General features: G+C 42.1%; 2 protein-coding genes across 3 annotated transcripts; both read left to right on the forward strand.

Annotated features, from left to right (window-relative positions):
• Positions 1 to 2,264: 2,264 nt before the first annotated feature.
• On the forward strand, positions 2,265 to 11,163 carry tent2 (terminal nucleotidyltransferase 2). 2 transcript variants are annotated; one of them, XM_085425359.1, is made up of 15 exons: positions 2,265 to 2,333; positions 2,684 to 2,841; positions 5,141 to 5,242; positions 5,345 to 5,600; positions 5,707 to 5,821; positions 5,899 to 5,987; positions 6,097 to 6,154; positions 6,430 to 6,496; positions 6,587 to 6,663; positions 6,815 to 6,943; positions 7,034 to 7,077; positions 7,564 to 7,700; positions 8,692 to 8,783; positions 8,889 to 8,968; positions 9,064 to 11,162. In XM_085425359.1, exons 2-15 carry the CDS (start codon positions 2,720 to 2,722, stop codon positions 9,148 to 9,150), a joined length of 1,455 nt encoding a protein of 484 aa, XP_085281485.1. In that variant the 5' UTR covers positions 2,265 to 2,333; positions 2,684 to 2,719; the 3' UTR covers positions 9,151 to 11,162. The 2 variants fall into 2 exon arrangements, with proteins under 2 accessions (XP_085281485.1, XP_085281486.1); XM_085425360.1 differs by having other exon boundaries at positions 2,281 to 2,337; positions 9,064 to 11,163.
• Positions 11,164 to 12,270: 1,107 nt separating this feature from the next.
• cmya5 (cardiomyopathy associated 5) lies at positions 12,271 to 24,332 on the forward strand. The gene is made up of 14 exons (XM_085425361.1): positions 12,271 to 12,712; positions 13,524 to 14,169; positions 14,296 to 16,974; positions 19,966 to 20,061; positions 20,151 to 20,369; positions 20,458 to 20,480; positions 21,039 to 21,163; positions 21,256 to 21,390; positions 21,548 to 21,694; positions 21,923 to 22,070; positions 22,175 to 22,308; positions 22,777 to 22,894; positions 22,968 to 23,144; positions 23,236 to 24,332. Exons 1-14 carry the CDS (start codon positions 12,597 to 12,599, stop codon positions 23,486 to 23,488), a joined length of 5,016 nt encoding a protein of 1,671 aa, XP_085281487.1. The 5' UTR covers positions 12,271 to 12,596; the 3' UTR covers positions 23,489 to 24,332.
• The last annotated feature ends 1,156 nt before the right edge of the window (positions 24,333 to 25,488 follow it).

Here is a 25,488-nt window from a genome sequence, read left to right on the forward strand (position 1 = left end):
TAACGCGCAGCATCACACTGTCCACCCGCGTCTCTCTCCCCCCACCTCTCTCTCTCTGATATTACCACAGCCTCACGGGCTACACCCCCACTCTCCCGCCCAGACTATTCCACAGCATTTCCACTCACTCTTTATTAGTTGTGTATGTCCTAATCAAATCAAATCACGCGCTTCTTCAACACAAAATCAAAAGCATGTCTCTCTCTCTGATTCACCAAACTGACAAATTATCAGTCCTTATCAATATTTGTAATATTGGTTCCCATGAATTAAAACGTGCTGCTGTAGCTTTATTCGAGCTTTACTATTGATCCAAGCCCCCCACACCTCCCTCCCTGCCATAACCGCTCCACATCTGGCTGATGCTGATGCATCCGCTTCCCTCCTACTCAGTTCATGTCAGTATTGAACTGCCGACGTCACGACACCATCCTCCGCAGTGACGTCACTCGGAGCTCTAGAGACCGATGCCGTTTGATGCTTTATGAGAAGTTTACTGGGAAGTAACCTCCTCACTAGGGCTGTAAAGGAAACATTATTCCGCTAGTGTAATAGGTAAATTCCTACTTTAATATTCTGTTTGTTTTTTTCTCTCTGTGAATAGCAGCCCCAGGTGATGCAGAGAACAGGTCATTTATTTCTGAAAATAGGAAAAATAAAAATAACCCTTAGAAAAATAAATAACCCATTATTTTGTTTGTTGTCCCTGCTCGTTGCAGCTCAAAATATGATATGATATGATATGATATGATATGATATGATATGATACACCCATACAACTTTCATTTGGGCTTATTGTTTGTAATTCCTGCATATTTGTTTTTTTTTTTAAATGATATTCTTCTCCAGTTTAAGGGTCATGATTAGTCTACAGGTGCTGTTTTGTGAGTTGTTGTTGTTTTTTTTTTTAATGTATCTGTTGAGTAACCAAACCCTAGAACAGCATCTAATTCTGGGGATACAAATAATATGAAGCCATAAAGTGTAAGCACATCTTGAAGAAATAGAAAAATAGAAAACAGCAAATAATTTATTTAAAAGCAGTTGGTTAATGAAAGCAGCCTATCTTTTATTATGGTGTAGATTTATTAGCCTACCTTCTCACAGTAAGGTCATGTCTAATCACTGAAAAATGGACAGTGTGGAAGGAGAAAATAAATTTTTTCATATCAGCTAACAATGATTTAAATTTGTGAATTTTTAACAGCTTAATAGTAGAGAGTGTGGAGAGTGAAGTGAGGATATCTTTTGGGACCAAATCCTAAAGCTTCTCAACAGACAATAGATAATAGATAATATGAAAGGAGCCATTGTGATTTTACTAGGCTTTATCTGATCCCCTGCCCACATTCAAATTAACCTCATTTGAATACACAGCATTGTGCAAAAGTCTTAAGCCACCCCTCATTTCTTTATACTTTCCTCACTTTACCTTTTTATTGAGCCACTTAACACTGACTTATGATGAATCAGTGAATCACGATGCAATGAACAGGCACCTAATTTAAGGGATGAGCCTACGTGGTCTCTACTCATAACAGAGAACTTAGCAAAGAAGCAATTTCAAATTGTATGTTTAGCAGCCTGTCGCAAAAACTGAAAAAAAACAATCCCATTTCTTTAATTTAATCTGTGAAAAATGCACAGACTTTGACAGACATGAGAAAGTATTTTTGCATTAAGATGATTCCCAAGGAAAGACTTGGCATATCTCAAAACTGTGTGCAGTGTGGCCTTAAAAATGTTGTTAAAATGGGACAAGGTGAGCGCAAAAGAAGAACTGGTAGGCGAAAAAAAAAACGATCTACAGCAGATGAACAGTATCTGAATATAGATACTAAAATCAGGACAAATCCAGCAAAGACCCAGCACAGGTGTGGGGCTGCATTTCAGGCAGTGGTCTTCTGGATCTTATTGACGATAGAATTATAAACACAGAAAAGCATTGGCCAACTGTGCAATACCATCTGAAAAGCATCTGATATGCATCAGCTTCATTTTTCAGAATTGCACTGATTCCAAACACACTGCCAGTGCAGTAAGAGTTGAACAGAAAAACACATTGTGGAGCACTACGAGTCATGGATTGGCCTCCCTAGAGCCGGGATCTCACCATATATCATAGATCATACATAACAGTGTGGGATCATCTCGACAGAAAACAGAACAAAAGGCAGGCAACATGCAAAGACGAGCTGGGTGGGTGTTTCCTTTAAAGAACTCGCGGATACGGTCCCTTTAACTCCCTTTTCATGACGTCATGGCATCAATGCGGAAGTATGTACGCAGGAAATTAGCATCTTCAGTTTTGTTTACATGTGACATGCAATTTGGTAGGTGTGTTCGTGTTTTTTGGCTTCAGGTTTTGGGTGAATATTGTTAGAATTTACTGACACATTTCTCCAGGTGCCCCCTTCATTACAAGCATCACAGAAACGCCTTTAATTTTTACTGTTGTCTTCAACGATGTTTAAATTAGCTAGCTAGGCGCTGCTAGTCACCAGCTAGCGAATGTTAGCTTGCTACACTGCGCGTTAAAGTTTCGATTTCCCGAGTAACTTTTCATTACTGTTAATATTATTATTGGATAACAGATGACGCCAGTTTCTCAGTTGACGGTTTCTCTTCCGGTACTCATGATATGGGCTTCAATATCTTTTTTCTTCTTCTTTCGTACCATCAGCGAAGTTGATGCTGGAGCTCTTTAAAGAACCACAGCATGTTCCCCCGCAGAACTACCCCACCGAGGGGACGATCAGCCTACAGTAACGGTCTGCATCCACCGCCACCGGCGCCCCAGAGCTACGATTACAACCACCAAAGTCTGCCAGGTGTCAACAGGTGAGTCTCGTGAATGGAAAAAGTCGAGTATCAGTGTCGGGGGTGTACTGGACAGCAGTTGTTTCAAGGTGAACTGCAGTAAACTTTGTTAGCTGTGGTTGAGATTTCCTGTTGTGTCGGTGCGTTTTGTTTAGAGCTGCAAGGGCTGGTTGATTAATGTTGATATTATTGATAAGTGATCGATTTTATTTGGCACCTTTTTTATCGTTGAATAAGCGCTGTAGTCATTTAAAAATAAAAAAAGTGAAAGAAGATAGTAGTTTCCTATATATGAGACTGGTATGATTTTTCTTTTTACTTGATAGAAAACTGATTATGTAAATATGGATTCTGGTGCTCAGACATTACACATCATTTTTTAATTGGCCAACTGGTCTGCTGGAAATTACAACAGGCAGTGTTTGTCAATTTTATTATAGTGAACTTCATTTAAAAGTCTTGATGTGGGGAAACTGAAATGTTGTTGTGTACTGATAACACTAAATTAAAATGTAAAAAGTATTCACAACAGGAATTTTTCATCAAATTTGGCCAAGCAACAAGAGAGGATGCATATATTCAGTGTACACTCACCAGCCACTTTATTGGGTACACCTGTTTGAGGCTTGTTAAAGTAAATAAATATCTAATCAGTCAATCATATGGCAGCAGCTCAGTGCATTTAAAATATTTAGACATCCTTGAGATGACCTGCTGAAGTTCAAAGTGAATGTCAGAATAAGGAAGAAAGGCTATTTAAGTGGCTTTGAACAAGGCCTGGCATGTTGGTGCCAGACAGGCTGGTCTGAGTATTTCACAACCTCCTGATCTGCTGGGATTTTCCCACACAACCGTCTCTAGGATTTACAGAGAACGGCCCGAAAAGGAGAAAATGGCCAGTGAGCGGTAATTCTCTGGGTAAAATTTCCTGTGTTTATGTCATATGACAGAGGAGAATGGCCAGACTACTTTGAGCTGATAAGAAGCCAACAGCAACTCAAATAACAAGGTTTGTAGAAGAGAATCTCTGAATGTACAACACATCACACCGAACAGCAGCTGGGCTGCAACAGCAGAAGACAACACTGGGTGCAACTTCATTCAGTTTAAAACAAGGAACTGTAGCTGCAATTTCCATGGGTTCACCAAAATTGGACAACAGAAGACTGCTGTGACGTTCAAATGGGAGCGGGGAGGGTCAGAATTTGGTATAAATGGCATGAAAGCATGGACCCATCCTGCCTTGTATCAATGGTTCATGCTAAGGCTGGTGTAATAGTGTGGGGATATTTTCTTGGCATATTTTGAGCCTCTTAGTATGAACTGAGCATCATTTAAACACCGCAGCCTACCTGAGTATTGGTGCTGAGTGCTTCATCCCTTTACCACAGTGTACATGTGTGGTAGCTACTTCCAGCAGGATAACACACCATGCCACTAAACTTAAATCATTTTAAACAGTTTCTTGAACATGGTAGTGAGTTCTCTGTTCTCAAATAGTCTCCACAGTTTTCAGATCTTAATCCAATAGAGCACCTTTGGGATGTGGTGGAACAGGAGATTCACTTTTCGGATGTGCAGCTGACAAATCTGCAGCAACGGTGTGATCCTGTCGTGTCAATATGAACCACAATCTCTGAAGAATATTTTCAGTACCTTGTTGAATCTATGACATTGAAGAATTTTTGGAATCCTGAAGGCAAAAAAAGGAAAAGGGGTCCATCCCAATGCTAGCAAGGTTAACTTATGGTGAGTTTGTATGTCAAGTGTTGCTAAGTATAGAATCTCTTGAGATTGAGATGTCAGCATACCTTCATTCCTCTGAACTTCTAAAGTCTTGCTCCTGACAAGCACCAACCATATTATAAATATATCCATCCACTTTTCTAACCGCTTATCCACTTCAGGGCAGTGGTGGGGCTGGAGTCTTTTCCACTTGTCATTGGGTAACACAGAGAAGCAGACAACCATTCACACTTGCATGTCTGTCTTTGGACTGTGGATAAAAGTTGGAGTATTCAGAGAGAACATGGAAACTCCACACAGAGCAGCTCCATGGGTTTGAACCCACAACCCTCTGTCTCGCAGTCATTTTAAATACAAAATCCAATAATAAATATTGCATTCTAACTTTTATCACATTTGTTAAGGGCAAAGGCCAGGCGTCTCGCTCTGTATGGATTCATGCTTCGTGGCACCCGAGTGAAAGAAAACAAAACAAAGAAACTGAAAAGTTATCTTTTTTCATCATTTATTAGTGGTTGCTTGTTTTAGATGTTTGTGTTCTGTGCAGTAAAATGTGCATATGTGTTTTTGTAAGCTTTCCTAGACGTGAGAGATTGCCTTCTTATGAATGGAACCCCTCACCATCCACCTCTACTGTTCAGCCTCGTCACATGCCAGCTATGATCAATGGGCGCAAGTATGTATTACTATTTATCGATCCAAGAATAAACCACATTTGTCCAAGTACATTGCCTTTTACATGTCTTATCACCTTTCTTTGTCTTCGTGCGTCTTCCAGGAGGCAGAATGATCAGTTCAGCGCTCATCACGTGAAGCGCCAACGTGTTGACACCTCCAGACACCACTTAAGCAGCCCACCTTTAGTTCATAGCCGGCCTCCACATCATCGTACCGACCAAGCGGTGGCACAGCCCTCAAGATTATCCCTCACTGGTTTTGATCACTCTTATCCCGGTCCTAACTTAGACATCCGCCCTCAGGTACCCGCTGTGGTGAAAAGCTCCAGCAGTCTGCATGCCAGCACTACGGAAAAGGTAAATTCAGAAGGACTTAGTCTTTATCTAATAAACGTGAAGTCTGAGCATGTTTACGTGTAGATCTGTTTGGTTTAGTCAGCGTCACATGTTTATGTGCCCTCAGCTGAGTTGTCAGATGGTGGAGCTGTTTGAGGCGTGCCAGCAGCAGCCTTCAGATTTGGAGCGGAAGGAGGTGTGCCGCGCTCGTCTGCAACAAGACATACAGCAAATCTTTCCATGTATGTATGACCTGTACATCCACATTCTGCTCTGTCTTGCTGCTTTGATTTTTATTCACCATGTGCCTTTCTCACAGCTGCGCGGCTTTACTTGACTGGATCATCTATGAACGAATTGGGCTCCCGGTGCAGCGATGCTGATATATGCCTGGTTATCAAGGGAAATGTAACTACCTTTGTTTCTGTACCGTAAATGTCATGGAAATGTGCAATCATAGATACTGACTTCCTGACTTCCTCTTTAACACTTGCAGTGTTCCTTCTTTTTGTTCCAGAAAAAGACTGATGCTCTTCGTGTTCTTGGTCGTCTCCTAAAGTTGTTCAAAACCCTCTGTAAGTAATCAAATACCAAATCATCTATAAAAACAGAATTCATTGTTAACTTTTAAACGGCCGTACACATGTCTGTTTTTTGCATTTATCTAGTAAGTTTTCTTAACCAAAAATACAATTGTTGGTGTCCTTTGTGAGCTCTGATATGAAGATTTTCCCTTAGAATTATGCTTTTGTCACTAGGGGGAGCTGTTCACTTAGTGGAAAATGGGTTTCTGTTTATAGAAAATGAAACAAATGACAATGGATCTCATGATGTTTGCTTTGATTTTCAGCATATGTAGAGAGGAATCAGCTGATCAGAGCCAAAGTGCCAATCCTCAGGTTCAGGGAGAAAGGCAGGTGAGAGCAAAGCAGTTACTGGAACAGTCATCATCAAATCAGAAAGCAGATTTATGATGTTTATGATTCTCTCCGGTCTTCACTCCGTAGTGATCTGGAGTTTGATCTGAATGTCAACAACACAGTGGGCATCAGGAATACATTCCTTCTGAGGAGTTACGCCTATGGTGGGTGAGACGGTCAATAAGACCAATTTTGTTCATGGCAGCAGCTTTTCAAACTTCAGCTCTGCCTGTGATCATTTGTTTTTAATCCAGCTATAAGCAACGCATAGGTTACTTGTTCTGACATGCTGTGTTTGTTTGGTCTCTCTTACAGCTGATCTCAGGGTAAGACCCATGATCCTCGTCGTCAAGAAATGGGCACGGTACAATAATATCAATGATGCCAGCAAAGGAACATTAAGCAGCTACACGCTGGCGCTGATGGTCCTGCACTACCTCCAGAGTCAGTACAGTCACACGTGCAGAAAAGATTCCTCCCACTTGTTCTTTTGGCTTAGACTGACTTGATTTGTATATGATGCGTTTTCTGTAGCTCTTAGTGAACCTGTCCTCCCATCTCTACAGAGGGACTACCCAGTAAGTATCTTCTTTGCATTTTCAGTCATTGAAATCTCTTTTTGACAATGTTGTTTTCATTTAAAGCCATTTATAAACAATATTCTTTTTCTTTTGTAACCTACCACTTATTAAGATAATTAGCTACTTGACAAACTGTTTAAAGAATCTCTAATGGCTCAGTCACACTAGAGAAAAATAAGACAAAAACTGTGATCAAACTGGCTGCAGTCACTTTAAGACAGGCAGGTGAAGGTTTGCAAATAAGCGCCATCTAATTTATAAATGCAGACAGACATGCCGACACGTTGCTGGTGGTCTGAGTCAGCTTGTGCCAGCAAGTGCAACTCGTCCGTGATGAGTTTCTTTGCATTAGTGGATTCAACTCAACTGGTTGCATTCTTGTTATGTTCCTATATAAAAGCAAGGTTTCTGAGCGTGTGTCATAAAGTCTCCTTCACTGCTTTCCTTATTATGTTTTTTTGTCCCGTGTCTTGATTTTAACAGGAGTCATTTAATCCTTTAATGAACCTGGACATGGTTCCAGAGGGACCCAAACACATCCCTCCCTACATCTCGAGAAACCAGTCCTCTCTGGGGGAGCTGCTTTTAGGATTTCTCAAGTACTATGCCACAGATTTCAGGTATCTTCCAATGAGTATCATGTTGAGTGGCTCTTTACCGTGTTGGTTTTCTTACTCCCTTTCTTCATCTCCAACTCTCCTCGCCAACTCCTCCTCCCTCTCAGTCCTCCGTTTCTCCTCACTGTCTTCTGTCCCGCTTCCTCCTCCCTGGTTTCATGTTTCTTGCTGAGGGGCAGGAGCAGGTGAGACCTTTGGCCTTACACAGCACTACCATGACATACCACGATCCCTGAGTATTGGTGCTGAGTGCTTCATCCCTTTACCACAGTGTACACGTGTGGTAGCTACTTCCAGCAGGATAACACACCATGCCACTAAACTTAAATCATTTTAAACAGTTTCTTGAACATGGTAGTGAGTTCTCTGTTCTCAAATAGTCTCCACAGTTTTCAGATCTTAATCCAATAGAGCACCTTTGGGATGTGGTGGAACAGGAGATTCACTTTTCGGATGTGCAGCTGACAAATCTGCAGCAACTGTGTGATCCTGTCATGTCAATATGAACCACAATCTCTGAAGAATATTTTCAGTACCTTGTTGAATCTATGACATTGAAGAATTTTTGGAATCCTGAAGGCAAAAAAAGGAAAAGGGGTCCATCCCAATGCTAGCAAGGTTAACATGCAGTGGCTATATATATATATATATATATAAAAAAAAATTTCTTCGGCTTATTTTTTTCAAAAACAGTGTCAAATATTTTGTTCCTGTATTTTATTGTGCCTATCTGGTGTTCCCTGCTACATGGTTATGTGACCCTCTTGTAAATCTGATAAAAAATAAGGGCTAGGTTTGTTTTTTCTTTGTTTTCATGACTTAAACTAAAGCTATCTCATTCTTGGGAGAAACTTAATCTGTCTGCACTCTGTTTGGAATAAAGTAGTATGCAAAGGCACTGCTGTAGTCCTTGAGGCGCTTGAAGATTGCGTTAACCTTCAGTCTAACGAGCACTGAGTGTAATCCCTTTCCTGTTGCTGTCTTTGTCTTGCAGTTGGGATAAACAGGTGATTTCTGTTCGAGAAGCCAGAGCGTTCCCTAAGAACAATTCTAAAGAGTGGAATAACAAATTCATATGTGTGGAAGGTATGCAGTTTATTGGAAGTAACAGGCCACAGCCACCACCATTTAACATCAGCATCGCTGTGAGAAATGTCCACAGTAATCCAACAGTGACTCCTTTTGTTTCAGAGCCTTTTGAAAGAAATAACGTCGCCAGGGCCGTCCACGAGAAGCTCAAGTTCGATGCCATTAAAGCGAAGTTTGCTGAGGTACGTTGAAGTTTTGATAACCGTGTTCGCTCTTCATTCTCCAAGCCACTACGGGCCAGATATGAGTTATTCATAATCGGCTTCTGTCTCCTCAGTCGTGTCAGTTACTACACGAGAGGAAGGAGCTGAACTCGATCCTCCCTTTCAGAGCCATCATCATTAAGGAGTCATCCAGGGGATGAGAGATTCCTCTAATTAGATGAGCTAACTGGTGTCCTCTACCTCAAGACCGTCTCCTGAAACAGTGCAACAACATGTTGATGCTCTGAGAGAGAAACCCTGCTGCCCTGGCACCTTCATGGCCGCTTCCGTATCTGTGTTTTCTGTGGCTGTAATATTCAAAATGGACCACCGACTTCAAATGCATTGCTGTCAAATTTGTGTAACGGAGGATAATACAGTATTTGAGGGAAAATTTTATTTTATAGAGATGCTAGAGGCCTCTGAAATTAAAATCCTGTTACCTAAACTGATGACAGAAAAATGCTGAACCTGTTATAAGAGATGGATATTGCTGCTATATGGCCCGTTTTCCCTGCAGGGAATATGTTTATCAATGAACTGGGAGATGACTCTTACATAAAGTTAACTTCAATGGAAGCAGCAGCATTTTATTTTGAAGGGCGAGTCCCAGCCACTGATCTCGGTTAAATTTCCACATTATTAGAGCCATACTGCACAGCGTTGTATTTAAAAACGATTCATCTCTGCCACGTATTTACATGTACAGTCTGTCATGGTTCTGTCTGGACCAACTTGTAACATCAAAGTTTATTTTTTTTTTTTTATAGGTCACCAGTGAGAATGTGGTGGATTTAAACACGTCAGACACTTTCTGCTTAAAACCGCATTAATTGCCCTCTAGTTTCCCATGCTCACCGCCTAAAGCTTAAGTCAGTGTTGTAATTTGAAGTGCCCTTATTATACTCATTTAAAGGCTCCTAAATGTCATTTGGTTCTGCTAAAATTCTTTACACGCTTCAAAGTGCAAAAGAAATCTCCCACTGCTTTGCTGCCTCTGTCTGAAACACACCTTTTGTTGTCTGGAGCGCATAAAAATTCTCGTATTCACTCTTGCAGTCGTCTGCAGAATATTTGGTGTTCGATTTCTCGTAGCTGAAACATTTTATAGCTGGCTACCAGAAGCTGTACGTACTGCAAGCAGCTGCCTGCGCCTGGACTTAATCAGGTCCCCACTGTTTGTCAGAGGGCATATCAGACTAGCTTAGGTGGGGAGGTTGCCAGTTTGTTACCTAGTGATGTAGATAAGTAACTGTAGAAAAGCGTGGATTGCAAATGAGGTGTTTCAGGCAGTTAAACAGCTGCTTTTTGGCTGTTATAACTTTGTAAGCCTTTTATATGCACACAAACCTTTCAACAGACTTAAGGAAACCCCCAAAGCACGATAAGGGTACTTTTAAGTCACTCGAGGGCTGCAAAGAGGCCAGACTCTAGATTTTCCCCTGGTCCATATGTCCTGCATCAAGAACTCATTGTCTGGTGTAAAGGCTGTGCAGTGTCATTTTAGAAATGTACTTGATGAATTTGGGCAAAACACCTGTTATCCACTCATGTTTGGATTACTTATACATAGGTTATTTAAAGAATTTACACTTTGTGTAAATTTGTCTTTTCTTTCCTGTTTTTGTACATTTTGTGAATTCCTGACTTTTAAATGTTTATTTAAAAAAAAAAAATTAAATCTCTAAAGATGTATGATTGTTTTCAATGTATATTTTGGAGCTTCATGTGAAGTCCACTAAAATCTTGGCTATGCAAATAGCGCCAAAATCAGATTAAATTGTACACAGGCTTCGTTTTGGGGGGGGGGGTGTTCGTAATCACATGTCAGACCATTTGAAAATGTAACCAGCAAATTAAGGTTTATGGACTTTTTTTTTCTATAAATACCTTGCAAATGTTTTGGAGCCACCTTTTATTTCTTTATGTTTTCTTTCCGAGGGTTCAGACGTTCTTGAGCAATAGTTTTCCAGGTTTTCTGGAGGTCTTTCAAGGTTTTTTTTTTTTTTCTTTTGGACATTTACTGCTTATTCATCCATTTTCCCTTCGGTTCTTTTTTTTAATGTTGTTTATTGACTTAACACTGATATGTGAGTCATTAAAAATCACACCTACCTTAGGGGATGAACCAGTGTTGTGTCTACTTAAAACAGACAATTTAGAAAAGACTGAATCAATACTGGCACATTTCAGAATGGTGTTCATTGTGGCCTTTTGATGAAAATGGACAGGATCAAAGTAGAATGTATCTACAACAGACTAACAGTACTTCAATGCCATGTGAGAAATGCATCTGGCCCTTCAGTTTATACATCTACTGATCGCTAAAGCCTTAGCAGAAATGCTCTGGTGAATGTCAAGAAACCATAAGCAAGGGAAACGGGGACAAAAGGCTGAGCTATGCCAAGTGAACATGAACATGAATTTGACTGCAAATCAGTGGCAACAGGTCAGAAATTAGAAATTTTGCATTCAAGTTCCAAATTGTTATCAATATGCACAGAGGAGTTCAGGAGAGAGGTACAACATTGAGGGTCTACAGCGTTTGTAAAACACAGTGGAGGGTCATTTCAGTCGGTGTTGGGGGATCTTTTGAACACAGACAAGCAGCCATGCAATACCATCTGGAAACCATCTGATTGGCAACAGCTTAATTTTTCAGCATGAAAATGATCACAAACACAACAAATGAATTAAAGCACACTTGGACAGAAAATCTCTGCATTTATTTCCCATTTTCTTAGCAAAATATAAGGCTTAAAAGACTTTTGCTCAGCTGTATTAAGAGAATTTCCCAAGCACAGTGATGCAACCATTCAAAGACACATCATTAACCAGTTATACAATATTTTATTTATTCTGCATCAATCCACATGCGCTGTGCTTAACTTGGAACAATCATATCCATGGATGTGACAAGTCGGTGATCTTTGGTTTCCTCAAGGTAATGCAGTTTATTCAACCTCACCCTTCACGAGCTTATGTGTATAATCTTTTCTAAAGCTCTTTAGAGAAATTATGATCTTTTTTATTATATTATTTGCAGCCTCCTCTGGCAGCAGTGTGCCGCTTGCTTTTTGTTCTATGGTTTGACGCTCTATTACAACTTGTTTTATGACTCCTGTATAGTTCTGGTCAGCGGTTAGATAGCTTACAAGATATGTGGGTGTGTGTTGCCACCAGCAGCGGGGTGGCAGGCGTAGTGTTTCAGCACATGGCCTATATTTAACTGGGGGAAGGGGATTTTGAACTTAAAGTCATATCGTCATATCAGCTGCCACTGGCACACACAAAGGTGCAATGAAACACTGCTTTTTAAAAAAATTTGAAACTCTAAATTCTTAATGTTCGCTGTTTGTGTGTTTGACTCAGTCTCTACTGATATGCACCCCCACCAATTGCTTTGCCCTTGTCTTACTTGACTCCCCACTTTTCATTCCCGGCTCTGTCTATTTCTGTCCTTCGCTGAGTCAGATGGACATCTCCCAACTTAGAATGACACAAACAGGCGGACCGACTACCAATTCAGAGTGACTCAAAACATCAGGAGGACTCTAAAAAACAATACTTGGAGTTGAAAAGAGAAGATTTGGGGGAAATTACCAAGATGGACGAATGTGAGAGTCTGTATTCGGAGATGACGGAGCTGCAGGAGTTTCAGTGTGAAGCTTCAGATGTCATGAGCCAGGATGATGAAGATGAATTGGAAGAGCTACAAAACAGGTGATTTACAAAAAAAGAAAAAGAAAAAAAGAATCTGAATAACCTCATTTTTATTCATATTATCTCTGTTTTAGAGTGATTTTTTTTTAAAATGTTAGCTCTTTGTCTCTGAGCTTCTTAGCATCAAATAATTTGTTATAAACAAGGAAAGGAGAAGATGTAGCTCATCTCCATCTGGAAAACATAAACTCAATTTAGTTTCCATTAATCTCCATTAATCTAACTTAATGCCTTAAATAATCACGTAAAGAAGTGTCGGTGTGGCAGCTATATCAATGTTCGATGTTGTTCACCACAACATGTTTTACATCTCATTTTTATACTAGTTTCCTCTACTTATTCTTCCCATTTCATAAATAGTAGAAGAAACTGATATGTTGGATGCATCCCAGAAGGCCAGGCTTCGCTTTTCTAATATTACATGAATGACGCCTTGGGACGTCACCTTTCAGGGGGCTCTGGTGTATTCATAGCCGGAGGGATGGCTCAGAGCGCATCAGATCATTATTTTTTCAGATCATCACTCTCACTGGCAGCTCCGCACCAAACACCTGGTCTAATGCTGGAGATATGCAAACCTCAAGTGATCATCTTGAGAAAAGATTAACTGGTGTTACTGTGCTTTCATCTTAGATTAACTCAGCTGCCTCGGTGGTCCAAAATGTTGCTCGAATATGTTTTGATTTGATTAATTGCTTTGTCCTCAGGTTATATTTCCATGAGCTGTGCCAAAAAAGATCTCCTCTTGCAGTCATGCCTTTCCTTCCTCCCTCCTCATTCCTCTCACTCTGTCAATTCCTCTCTCCTTCAGTCTCCGAGAAGTTGTCCAGGACCCATCGGTGAAGCCCAAGCTCCAATGCCTAATGGTGGATCCGTCGTTCTCAATGGTAACAGTTCAGAGCGAGGACAGTGGTATTGTTTGGGAGACGGCCTCTAGCCGCTGCTCTACTCCGTGGGCCTCTGAGACGAGCTCCACCTCTGAAGCTTACAGTATGGAGGGCTCTGGAGCTGCAGGAAAGATCACCATCGTCTTTGATGAGGAGAAAGTAGTCCGCAGGAGGACGAGGTCTGGAGGAAGAAGCAGTAGGCTCGGGGACAGGCTGAGCCGACCTGGTAGCTCAAGATCGGCTTCAGCTCTAGGCGTGGAGAGACCGGAGATGGCAGAGGTTTCACTTCCCAATGTCAAGCAGGAAAACAGCAAAACAGAGACGGACTTGGAGGAAATCAAAAGCAAAGATCAGCAGCTTTTTAGTTTGATTTCAGAGGGCTATGAGATTCTTAACATTAGAGTCCCCTCTAAACTACCCACTGTGGACGAGGAGGAGAGTACAGAGCTGCAGGACAATTTGTCTTATCTGGATCAGACTCCAAAGATCAAGTCTCATAATCACATTGAGTGGACGTTGCAACATAATCAAGTCCTGCCAGAGGGGGAGGAAATACTGGAACACCAGGAGGTACTTTTCTGTTTCATTTGAAAGATTGTTATAATGAACTTTGTGATCTTTATTATGCTTCATTTGTCAGTTTAAGTGTTACAGTGCACTTTTTGGATTGAGATGCTGATTTTAATTTCTCCACAGCAAGATTCTTCTCAGCCATCAGCAGACACAGAGCGTGGACACACACCCACTCAGAGAGAAAGCACCGGTGACATTGACTATTTCGAGAAGTTTACCCTTTTGGATGTGGTGGCTTCTGGAGAACAAGCAGAGCTGCAGGAGGAGTTTAAACAGCCTGCAGCAAAACTCCAAGCTGAGGAACAAAAGCCTGCTGGAGAAACAGCCACAGGCGCCCCCTCTGCATCTGAGGACTCTTTCGTATTTGTTTCGGACGTAGATATAGTTGGGGAACACCTTGATGAGGTCTTCTATGGAGAAGGACTTCCTGCTGATGCACTACATCAGAGAGAAGAAGACAAGACTGAAAGCCAAGGAGGGATGAGAAGCAGACGAGAAAGCCAGAGGTCAACGAAAGGGAGCGGATCAGTGTTGTTTGAGAGTGAAGAGACCACTCTCACGCCCATCTTTATCTCTCCTGGACCTCCTAAGATCATTGACCCGATCCTGCTGGAGGAGCCCACTGCCATGTCCTTCATGTACTCTGACCTTTACGAGGATGCTGTGGGTGAGAGGAGGAAGAGTGATGAGGAATACTCTGAGGCAGAGAGCGTGGCATCTGAGAAGTCTTACAGGAGACGTTTGTCAGATTCAGAGGAGGCACATGGGTACCTGGAGAAGTTCATTTTAAAAGACGAATCTCCTACGCTGGATGTTCAACCGGAGCCGGTGGCCAGTGAGAGCGAAGGAAGGATGATGTGGCCGCAGAGTAAGTTTGAAATGACGGGATGTTTAATACGAGTGCCAGAAGAAGAAAAGAAAGAAAAGGTAAAGAAGGAGGAACCAGAGGTGCAGGAAGTGCAACTCTCTGAGGCTACTCAGGAGGAGACTATAGGAGTGACCTCGGAAGATTCAGGTCAAGAGTCTAAACCACCAGAGAAAAAAATGGAAGATCAACAAATGAAGCTTGAAGATAAGACAGACAAGACCGAGTCTTCTGAGTGCAGCTCAGAAAAGCCACTTCTTGAAACTCACCAGGCGGACTGTAAAGTAGACCATACACAACAGAGTGAGGGTCATCAGAGAGAAGAAGAAAAAAAGTGTGAGCAAAGCTGCACTGAACCTGAGCATGCCTGTGAGGAGGTGTTAGAAAAGACTGATGAGAAGACACCTGTAGTGCGTGCAGATATAGAAGAACCTGTAAGCAGTGAGGTGCCTCCTGCGGTCAATATATCTGAAGTACAAGCAGAAGCCTGGAAGACGAGTTTGCCTGAGGAGGTTGTTTCTGACACCAAAATAGAGTCTGCTGATGAAGAACTAGTAACCAAAGCAGAGGACTTAGCTGAAGTGAAGGAACCTGAGACTGTAACACAGGAAACGTTCACTCTGACTGAACCCTCGGCTCAAACACCAGCGTCACAGCACAGAGAAGCCGAAGACGTTGGACCTGTTGAGGTTATCACAGACTGTGATGCTGCAGTGCACACTGTTGTGGAGGTAACGGAAAAAGCAGTGAATGAAAAAGAGATTCAAACCCAAGTTTGTGTCGATCTTCAGGAAGTGAGAAGTATTCCTGAAGGACACGAACCTCTGACAGGGGAAACTACTGCTGAGGACAAGTTGGATAAAGAAGGGTTAGAGGTCACAGCCACGTCCATTGAAGTAACCAAGCCTGTTTCAGAACCAGTCATGACAGATGCAGATGAGAAACTTCATGCAACCCTTAAAACTCAGCAGACACAACAAGACATGGCTGATGGTGGATCAGACAAAACAAACTCTAAAGTACCCGCAGAGACCAGTAGGACTTTGGTTCAAGACATAGTGACCGTAGGTGATGAGCTAATCCTCCTCGTCCCCAAAGGAGAAGCTGTAGAGATGGATGTAGAGATCAGCCAGTGGTCAGAGAAAGATACGGTTCCTCTCCCTGAGTCTAACAGCACAGCTGAACTTCAGGCACTAGTAGAAGAAACAATGATGGAGCCTGAAGTCAAAGTAGAACCAGAAACCTCTGCAGAAGAAAAAGAACAAACCAGGAATGATTTCGATATGGACTATTCGCCACCTGCACCTGTAGAGGAAGCTGACTCCAAGGAGGCGAAGATTCAGAGACCCATAGAAGAAGACAAAATCATCTTTACTCCCCAACAGGATTCATATGAAGTGCACAGAGAGGAAATACATCCTGAACAAACAGTCGTAGAACAGATGGCAGAGATTCACGAGATGGAAGAAACGAGCGTTATTAAAGCAGATCTAGTTCCACATGTTGATCTGCACAAAGAGGATGTTGAGCAACAAATGGAGCAAGATTGGGGATTAGCAGAGTGCCCAGATGTGCCTGATGTTGAGATGGAATATGAAGTGATTTCTAAACAGGATGCAAAGGAGATGCCAGAACCTGAAACACAGAGAGATGTGGCTGGGCTATTACCACAGCCTACTCTGAAGAAAGAAGAGGATGAAGAGATGGTGGTAGAGAAGGTAGATTATTTCCCAGAAGAAGAAGAAGAAATGATTGAGGCTGACTATGAAATAATCGACGCAGAGGAGGAAATGCAGGCCCAGTTAGCTGCTGAGTTACAGGGGATGGACTGGTTCTGTCTCACCTGTGGATTTCTGATGTCAGAGAAAGACTGCATGTCTGGAGAGCATCACAGCCACGATGTGACTGCCGTGGATACGGCTTACGAAGAAATAAAGGTAATCTAATATTGAAGCACAGCTACACACGCAGGGCAGCACAGTGGAGCAGCGGTTAGCACTATCTGTGTGGAGTTTGCATGTTCCCCCATGTCTGGTTCTCTCTGGTTCATGCAGTTCTCGGGGTTAGGTTTATTGATGTTTCTAATTTACCTCTTGGTGTGAATTTGAACGGCCATCTGTCCAGATTGTGCTCTGCCTTTCGCCCTATGGCAGCTGGGAAAGGACCTACATCCTACAACTAATGCTGAAGTAATTGCTCTCTATGGTACCTCACCTGATTTTGTCTAAAACAGCCTGTAAGGGGTTACCTAGCCTACAGTGGTTATTTCCTAAAGCCTAAAAACAAAGCCAAGAGCAGTAGTCAGGATATAGTTTCCTTTCTGAACTATGATATAGAGTGCAATACAAAAAGTAGCACAGCATCATGAACTGAACAAAGCAGAACACCAGTTTTTATACCGTAAAATCAAATCAACATTTTTTATTTTCTCTGGTTCCAGAAGGTCAAAGTGGCTCCCGACTGTTTCATCATTCAAACATGTAGCTGCTGACACAGCATAAAAACCACACTCATGACTGACGAGTACTGCGATCAAATAGCAGCTCATTATCCTACATCTCACCAGTGTTATGAACTCTTGTTATGAACATCACACATTTTACGGGCATTAGTTTATAATAAACTGGTCTTAGATTAGTCAACATTTCCATTCAATGCCAACAGGCCGCCACTTCTCAGGCTGCAGCCAAGCACATTGAATTGTAGTGATGCAATGCTCTGCTTTGATCGGTGCAAAGGTCCAGTGTGACATCATCACGTAGAAAATGATATGCAATCCGTACACACACACACACACACACACACACACACACACACACACACACACACACACACACACACACACACACACACACACACACACAGGCGCGCTTTCCTCTCTCGCTGTACCTCTGGGTGAGCTTAGGGTCAGCCATCACGTGTGGAGATGAAACCTTCTAACAATCAGCTATTTTAGTCTTTTTCCTCAAATTAAAATGCAAACAAACACAGATCTGCATTTTTAGGCTGAAGGTTCAAGACACATTTTATTGCAACAATCAGAGAAAACGCCTAAACACACACGCCTCACTAAGGGATAAGTTATTTTGGCTTTTCCATGTGGTCTGTCAGGAAACACCTGACAACAGGAGAGGGGTATGTCAGACTTCTGGCACTTAAATGAAGAGAAAGTTGGAACAATTTTAAGAAAGATTGAATGTCATTTCCAGCTGATATTTGAACCAGGTCTTGATGATGTGCGATCCATCATATTTATGTGAAGTATTGACAGCTGTAGAGAGTAAACAACATAAAGATCAAAAGAGCAAAGCTCTAATCTAAGTCTGACTTCAGCACCAAGAAGTGCAGTATATTCAAGTACTCCACAGAGGAGGAAAATTGATCCTGGCATGCTCACCAAGGAAACTTAGCAAACCTGTGTCCGGTCCAGTTCTCCAAGCTAGAAATTGCATTGCACTGCTTCACTTCTACATGCACAGGGGGCTGTTTGTCAAACACGTGTTAAAGTGCTCTGTAATGTTATAAATCTGCTCTTAGATGAGAAATTCATGGCATTCAGAAAAATAAAGACTGGCTTATTTTAAGCATCAAACATTAGCCAGCTGACCCTCAGACTAATTTAGAACTAAGATGTCAGGGCCCATAATTTGTGGTTGAATATTATGGAGCCGGCAGTGTGAAGGGAAATACCTTTTCAAGACCACAGTTACTGCTTTGAAAATTTACTGTGGTCATGATTGTTAATAACTCAAAGAAGTGGCTGTTGTTTGGAAAAAAAATCTTATTTGAATACATTCAGACATATGACTAAAGTCTGGCTGTTGGTAAAGCTAAAGGCTATCTCTGTGTGACTGGCCCAGGGTTGTGTATGCAGGTATGTTCACACGTTCTCCTTCAAACACCTGTTAAGACTCTTAGCAGAGAGCAGAGAGCGGTCAGTGACCACATCTTGACCCAGTTAAATGTGAGCTGCTTGTGCTGAAGCGGTGACAGGGGATCGCCGCTGCTCTTCTTCCTGGAATAGCGTCTCTGATGGCTCTCCTTAAAGCTGCAGCAGACTCGTATTTTAACTTCAGGATGAACCCGTTTTATCTCTCTGAATAGTAACAACTTGCGGGAGGGATTTGTTTAATCTTTAAACAAGATAAAGAACTCGACAGAGCAACTGAGAAGTTGTTATCATGAGTAAAAAAGAAAGCATGTTGTTTTCAGTTGGTTAATAATGTTGTGAAAGATGAAACACCTTCTGTGAAACCCTGGCAGAGATACCAGCCCACAAAGAGATCTGTATTCTTGTTTATCTGCTAGATTTTCTTTAAAACTTTATAATCTTTTGAGGTTACAAACTCTGAGAGAGCTTTGGCTCAGCTTTGGCATCATATGCAAAATATTTCACTTCGCACCTTTGCATTATTGTCAGAGTGCTTACAACTGATATTTCAATAAGAAGAGATCACTTGGAAGAACTGAACATCATTTATTGAGACAGAAAAACTTTTTAGCAATTAGACTTTGACGATGGTGGTACAAAATCCCAGCACTGACAGGATTTAGGACAGGAGCCCCCCGAAGTCTAGATGCTGGTGGTGCTGAAGATGATGACTACATCCAAGCCTTCTTGGATGGAGCTTTAACTGAGGTGTCTGTGAGGTGGAGATGGGGAGGAGAGTCTGAAAGGGAGAATGACGAGAACACAGATTTAAACCACACAAAGTGGATGCTGATTGGCTCAAAGAAGGTGGGCAAGAAGATGACTGGACTAGAGTAATGATGTCAGTATTGAGACTGACAGGATGGGGAAGCAGTAGTGATGTAAAGACCAGAAAAGCAGCTGAGCACCCAGGAAAGCAGGGAGATGAGTGATTGCAGATCTTCGTTACTGAACTTACGCACAAGCTTCATTTAACCTGTAAGTGTTTGTAAAACAGGAGTCGCTGAGTGGTTGGATCTCAGAGCTTCAGGAGAGATCGGAGAACATCGAGGACTTGGTGTCAGAGCTGGAGCTTGCCTACAACTCTGTGGAGGTAAAGCATGCTTTAGTTGCTCTAAGCAGCACTGTTAGCTCATGGTAGAGTTTAATCAAAAGCCTCTCTTTGCTGTTCGTCTGGCTCAGGATCAGTTCATAGAGAGCGAGGCGGCCATGAAGGCTCAGAACAAGGAGATGATGGATGTGGTGATGGAGCAGTACAATAACATGTCTGTCAGCATGGAGGAGGAAAAGAAGACCAAGCTGGAGCAGCTCTATGATCAGATTGTCTCCTTCCAGGAGAGCATTGACTCGGCCAAGGCCATTCTGGAGACCGCAAGCAGAGAGGCTGAGACTGAGGCCAGCGTGAGTCCTGAAGCTCCTCGGGTTTATTGCTCATGAGGGTTTGTGTCAAATTTCTAATAAAATCTTCTTCAATCTGCTCCCCCACTAGTCGCCTGAAGACATTCATGCAAGGTAATTTGCTTTCAATTAAAGATTTGGGAATGAGTGTGGTTTCCCAGGACTTTAGTGGCAACCAGTTTGGCATGCTGCTTGACCTCCAGAACCTCAACCTGTGGAGCATGCCGGTATGCTGGATATTAAAATGCATGAGTGAATTTTTGTTTTATTATTACATATCTAAGAAGCCGTGACAAAAAGTCAAAAAGCGCTAATTTATTTAACCAAAAACATGAATTTAACACCAAAAAGTTTTGCCAAGAGGTGTGAAGGTCAGTATCATCAGAAGACAGATTTTATAATTATACTGATTGCCACAAAATAAAGATCCATGTGGTGTGTGCATGGGTGAGGGTTTCTAACTGATCTACCATAGCATAGAAATATATAACATATAGGCTGCGTTTCCCAGGCATGGATTAAATGCAGTCTTTATAATGGAGATCGTCACTGAATTTTTCTTTAAGGTTAGGTTCAGGCTTAATCTATGTCTGGGAAACTGGATGATAAAGTTGGACAAGTGAGCAGATTGCTCACACTTTAATGCTGATTCACGTTGTGGTTTATGGTCAGGCTTACAGCAGCTCTGGACTCAGCCTCGACAATGGAGCTGGGTCCCAAGGGACTGCTGGTCTTTGAGGACTATGCCAAGGCCAACACTTCAAGCTCCAACCTCGCACAGCGAAAAGGAATCCCAGGTGGGTCTGCTGTGAGCTTACCCTGTGTTTGCAGATCTCATGCTATCACACGTATGTATATGTGGCATAAAGCTTCCTGCTGTGTGTCTCAGTTCCCCAGAGGCCGACACTGCTGCCGCAGGAGCCGGGCTCAGCCACCAGCACCAGCGTCACAGTTTACTGGAAAGTCAACCCTGGAGATATCATAGACTGCTTCCAGGTCTACTGCATGGAGGATCCACAGGGCGGTAAATACTTACAGGATGTTTCTTAAACTGGAAAATTGTGGAAGACTAATAATGATGTTGAACAGTGAACAAATTAAAAGGTTTCTGAGTATATAAATGTAAGGAGGTGTTTGTCTTCAGGGTTACATTTGAGGTGTTTTATATCTGTGGTCCACAGCTGTGTCAGAGGAGTACCGTGTGACAGTAAAGGAGAGTTACTGTGTCCTGGAGGACCTAGAATCTGACAAGATGTACAAGGTTTGGGTGATGGCTGTCAACTATACAGGCTGTTCTCTGCCCAGCGAGAGACTCACCTTCAGAACTGGTCAGTCTGCACGCTGGACTTATAGCAACACATCTGTTGTCTGATAAAAAAGTTGAAGAACTGCTTTCATTTTTTCCTGACATGCTTGACAGAATTCAGATTTCTCCTCTGCTATATTAAGACAATGTGCTTGGAAGCAATCTGGCTGTTTGTAGTTTACAGACGAAGCAAGAAAAGTCCTGCAAAACCATAAAGGTGTACTTTTCATTAGTTGTCTCTCTCTGGCAGCTCCTTCAGTGCCAGTGATCGACACAGAGCGCTGCAGCATCCTGTGGGATTCAGCTACTCTGAGGTGGAGCTCAGCAGAACGGGCTCCTGGACAGAGTTACACTTTGGAGTACTGCCGACAGTATGAACTGGAAGGAGAAGGGCTCAGGTGGGTGTTAACCAGACCGGTAAGCACACTGACACATGTTACTATACTAGATGTTTATGTAAAATGTTTGTTTGTGCATATATTTTTGCTGATGTGACTCCCAGATCCATCTCAGGTATCAAAACCTGTGAGCAAAAGATTCTCCTGCAGCCCAGTGAGAATTACCTGTTTTACATCAAAGCTGTGAACGAGGCTGGAGCCAGTGAACAGAGCGAGGCTGCACTCATTTCCACAAAAGGTATCAAGAACACACACTTCACAAATCATGTTTAGAAATTTAAAGGATGTACATGACATCATGGGCATGAATGGTACAGTAATGTGGTGCTTTAGATTTCTTTGTATTGTTCTTTTTCCAGGCTGTAATGATGCTGTTGATGTGCAGCATACATCTTTAATGCCTTACAAGAGAACAAGAATTGTTTTGTTTTTTTCTCTAATCCACACAGGGTCAAAAGTATGCATGCAGGCTTAGCAAGTTGCACCCAAGAGATGTTTTTTGGTAGCCATCAATAAGCTTCTGGTATAATTCTGACTGAATACTACTCTACTTGGCAGAATCGGTAGAGTTCATTTAAATTGGTAAAAAGAACAGTCCACGGAAATCTTGATTATGATGATTTTATGTTCACAGGTGTGCAACCACCCTACAGAATCTCTGCTCCCCTGCTTATGTTTTTATACTGTCTGTTACTTTTGTCTTGAGGCACGAGGTTCCACCTGCTGAAGGCATCAGCTCATCCTGCTCTCCAGCTCTCAGAGAACCAGACCACTCTGCACTATTCCCAGGATGCACACAAAACCACCTCGCTCACAGACACACAGTAAGTGTAACCCAAGAACACATCCAGTAGACCTTATTAGGAATACTCTTTTTAAAATCATCGTGTCCTAAAGGTGTCCATCCATCCTTGGTGAGCTGCTGCCAGCACGAGGGATCTATTACTGGGAAACCAGCGTGTCACAAAGTACGGCCTACAGGCTCGGAGTGGCATACAGCACAGCCAACAGAAACAGCTCACTGGGGGAAAACAGCCTGTCCTGGTGTTTGCAGTGTACTCCCTCACCATCAGGGTAAACATAAGGAATTTTCACCCATTGCTGTGATGTTTCTGATAGTTTTGGTCTTTAACTTCCACTTTTCTCTGTCTTTCTGCCCCTATAGTTTCAGGTATCAGTTACTCCATAATGATATTCAGTCCAGCGTGTTTGTAACTGAGACGCCTGACAGAGTGGGCACTCTCCTGGACTACCAGCTCGGTCGTCTGTCTTTCTACAATGCCCAAAGCGGTCAGTTATTAGGCACCTTCAGACAGAACTTCACTCAGCCATGCCAGCCCGCTCTGGCTTTGGAGTTGCCTGGCAGCCTGGAGCTCAGCATGGTGCCGGTGGTGCCGGAGTTTACCAAGGACAGCTAGCTCTGCTAGTAGCCTAACACAGTGGAGAGTTTACAGGTCACGATGGACTCTTAAAATGTTGAAGAATAATGTAGAAGAGATGATTCCTCTAAAGCTAATATATGGGGTTGTGTGTTGTTAGCTGACAGAAGAACGATCACTTCAAGCATCCTTGGGTTTCTTGAAAGGTGGAATACAAATCTAAGTTATTATTATCAGTACTTCAACCACATAAAGCTTTAAAAGCTAGTTTTCTGCAATTGAATTCAAATTATATATGTATCTAGGTTAAAAAAAAACCTAAAAAGGACACTTTCAATTTAGAAAATAGAGCTTCTATTTCATATAAATGGATTCAAATTAAGTGCTTTGATTTATTTCCCCCATTGATGAGCGAGAATGAAAAATGAAATGTGAAAAATGTTATAATTCTGAACCAAACATGTGACAATCTTTTACTGTTTTTGTAAACGTTTTTCTAATTTCACCCAGTTCATTCAATCCCTTCACCACAGATGCTGTTAGTAAATGCTCTAATAACATATAGACATCTGAACACAACCTCTGCATAATTAGTCCTTCAACAAATTATTACTCAAGGTTTTTTGGGGTTTTTTTTGTCACCACAAAGTTTTGGACTGAGTTTGTGTCTCCAAACATACACTGTGGCACTTTTTAAACTGTTTCATAATGTGAATATGTTTGTTTTGTGTAAATAACCTTTTTAAAGAGATGTAATCAGTTCTTTGTTTCTTATGTGTAACTGTCAACAAATGCAGATCAGCTGTTTTTCTTCTTCTGTCTTGTAAAAACGGATTTTTCTGGTCTGAAAGAACATGATTATTTTTCTATCTGCTCAACTGAACTAATTGGTTAGACTCATTTACCATCCAGCCATCCTCCCCTTATCAGGTTCAGGGTTTGATGAAGCCTGTCTCAGCTGTCACAGAGAGGCAGAGTACACCCTGGACCGGACACCAGTGTGTTGCAGGGACTGTCGGAGGAAGCTCCACATAGAAAGGACCCTTCATTTGAACCAAACACCTCTGTGCTGCAGATGTGTTTTGACTCATTTTCCTAATAATATGTCACCACTAGGGGGCCTTGGTGCTCCGTTAACTGTATTACTGTCTTTTTAAAAATAATCTTTCTGGAAGTTAGGAGAGAACTGTAAACCTGATCTGAACCAAATGACCACAGAAAGAAACTTAAATCTAATTATTTTCCAGACAAGCTTTTTTTCTTTTTTGGTCTTTGTCCTAAAGATCGCATTTCCACCCATATTTAGACTTTCAAATCCCCTTTTATAAGGTTTGTGAGCCACAAGTGGTCATCACAGTTACATGCTTTTGGAGAGGACATTCGCAGTTATTGCATCATTATTTTCCAGGCAATCACACCCTTTCCCCCTTCTCACTCACCTCTGACACCTTTTATCATTTCTGGGAAAATGGAAAGAGGGAGGGAGCAGAAATGTGGAGGGTACACACATGCAACACATCAGTGACCAGATGCTCCATGTGATGTACTGGATTTTTCGGCTGGAACCTGGAGAAAAGCCCTCTGAAGAGGGACAGCCTTCCTGTGGTGGACAACACTCTGCTGGAGCCACCAGATTTTTCTTGATGCTATTTAATATTACTTGACAAACATATTGTTCCAGCACAGAAAGGCAGAAGATGACTGAAATTTCTAACAGATCCAAAATGTGGTATTTATTTCCAGCTACTGCACCCGCTTCCCAAACCATCCAGGAGAAATCTGAGCAGGATACTCGCCTTCATGTGACCGACTTGGACAATACCTGGAGTCAAGTATGCGTCGTTTCCTCTCAGCTTTCTCTGCGATTAATTTTTTCCAGGCTGAAGGCCAAAACCAGACAAAGAGCCCTCTATCCTCCCAACATCTAAACAAATGATCACAGTCAGTCAGAGAGGTACGGCAGGCAACAGAGAAATCTTCTGTAATTGTTACTGGAAAAACCCAAAAGCATGCCTTGATGCGTTGGCTTGGTTTGAGGA

This window comes from Rhamphochromis longiceps, linkage group LG12 (assembly GCF_057381845.1).
Source record: "Rhamphochromis longiceps isolate RC_006_pf linkage group LG12, R_longiceps_female_GT1.1, whole genome shotgun sequence".
NCBI classification, from domain to species: Eukaryota; Metazoa; Chordata; class Actinopteri; order Cichliformes; family Cichlidae; genus Rhamphochromis; species Rhamphochromis longiceps.

Bases quoted from the DNA above. Each gene is read 5' to 3' on its own strand.
- tent2 (XM_085425359.1), top strand. From the start codon at position 2,720: ATGTTCCCCCGCAGAACTACCCCACCGAGGGGACGATCAGCCTACAGT. The intron at 6,155-6,429 runs GTAAGTAATCAA...TTTGATTTTCAG, and splicing joins AAAGTTGTTCAAAACCCTCT to CATATGTAGAGAGGAATCAG. The intron at 6,497-6,586 runs GTGAGAGCAAAG...TTCACTCCGTAG, and splicing joins AGGTTCAGGGAGAAAGGCAG to TGATCTGGAGTTTGATCTGA.
- cmya5 (XM_085425361.1), top strand. From the start codon at position 12,597: ATGGACGAATGTGAGAGTCTGTATTCGGAGATGACGGAGCTGCAGGAG. The intron at 12,713-13,523 runs GTGATTTACAAA...TCTCTCCTTCAG, and splicing joins TTGGAAGAGCTACAAAACAG to TCTCCGAGAAGTTGTCCAGG. The intron at 21,391-21,547 runs GTAAATACTTAC...TGTGGTCCACAG, and splicing joins CATGGAGGATCCACAGGGCG to CTGTGTCAGAGGAGTACCGT.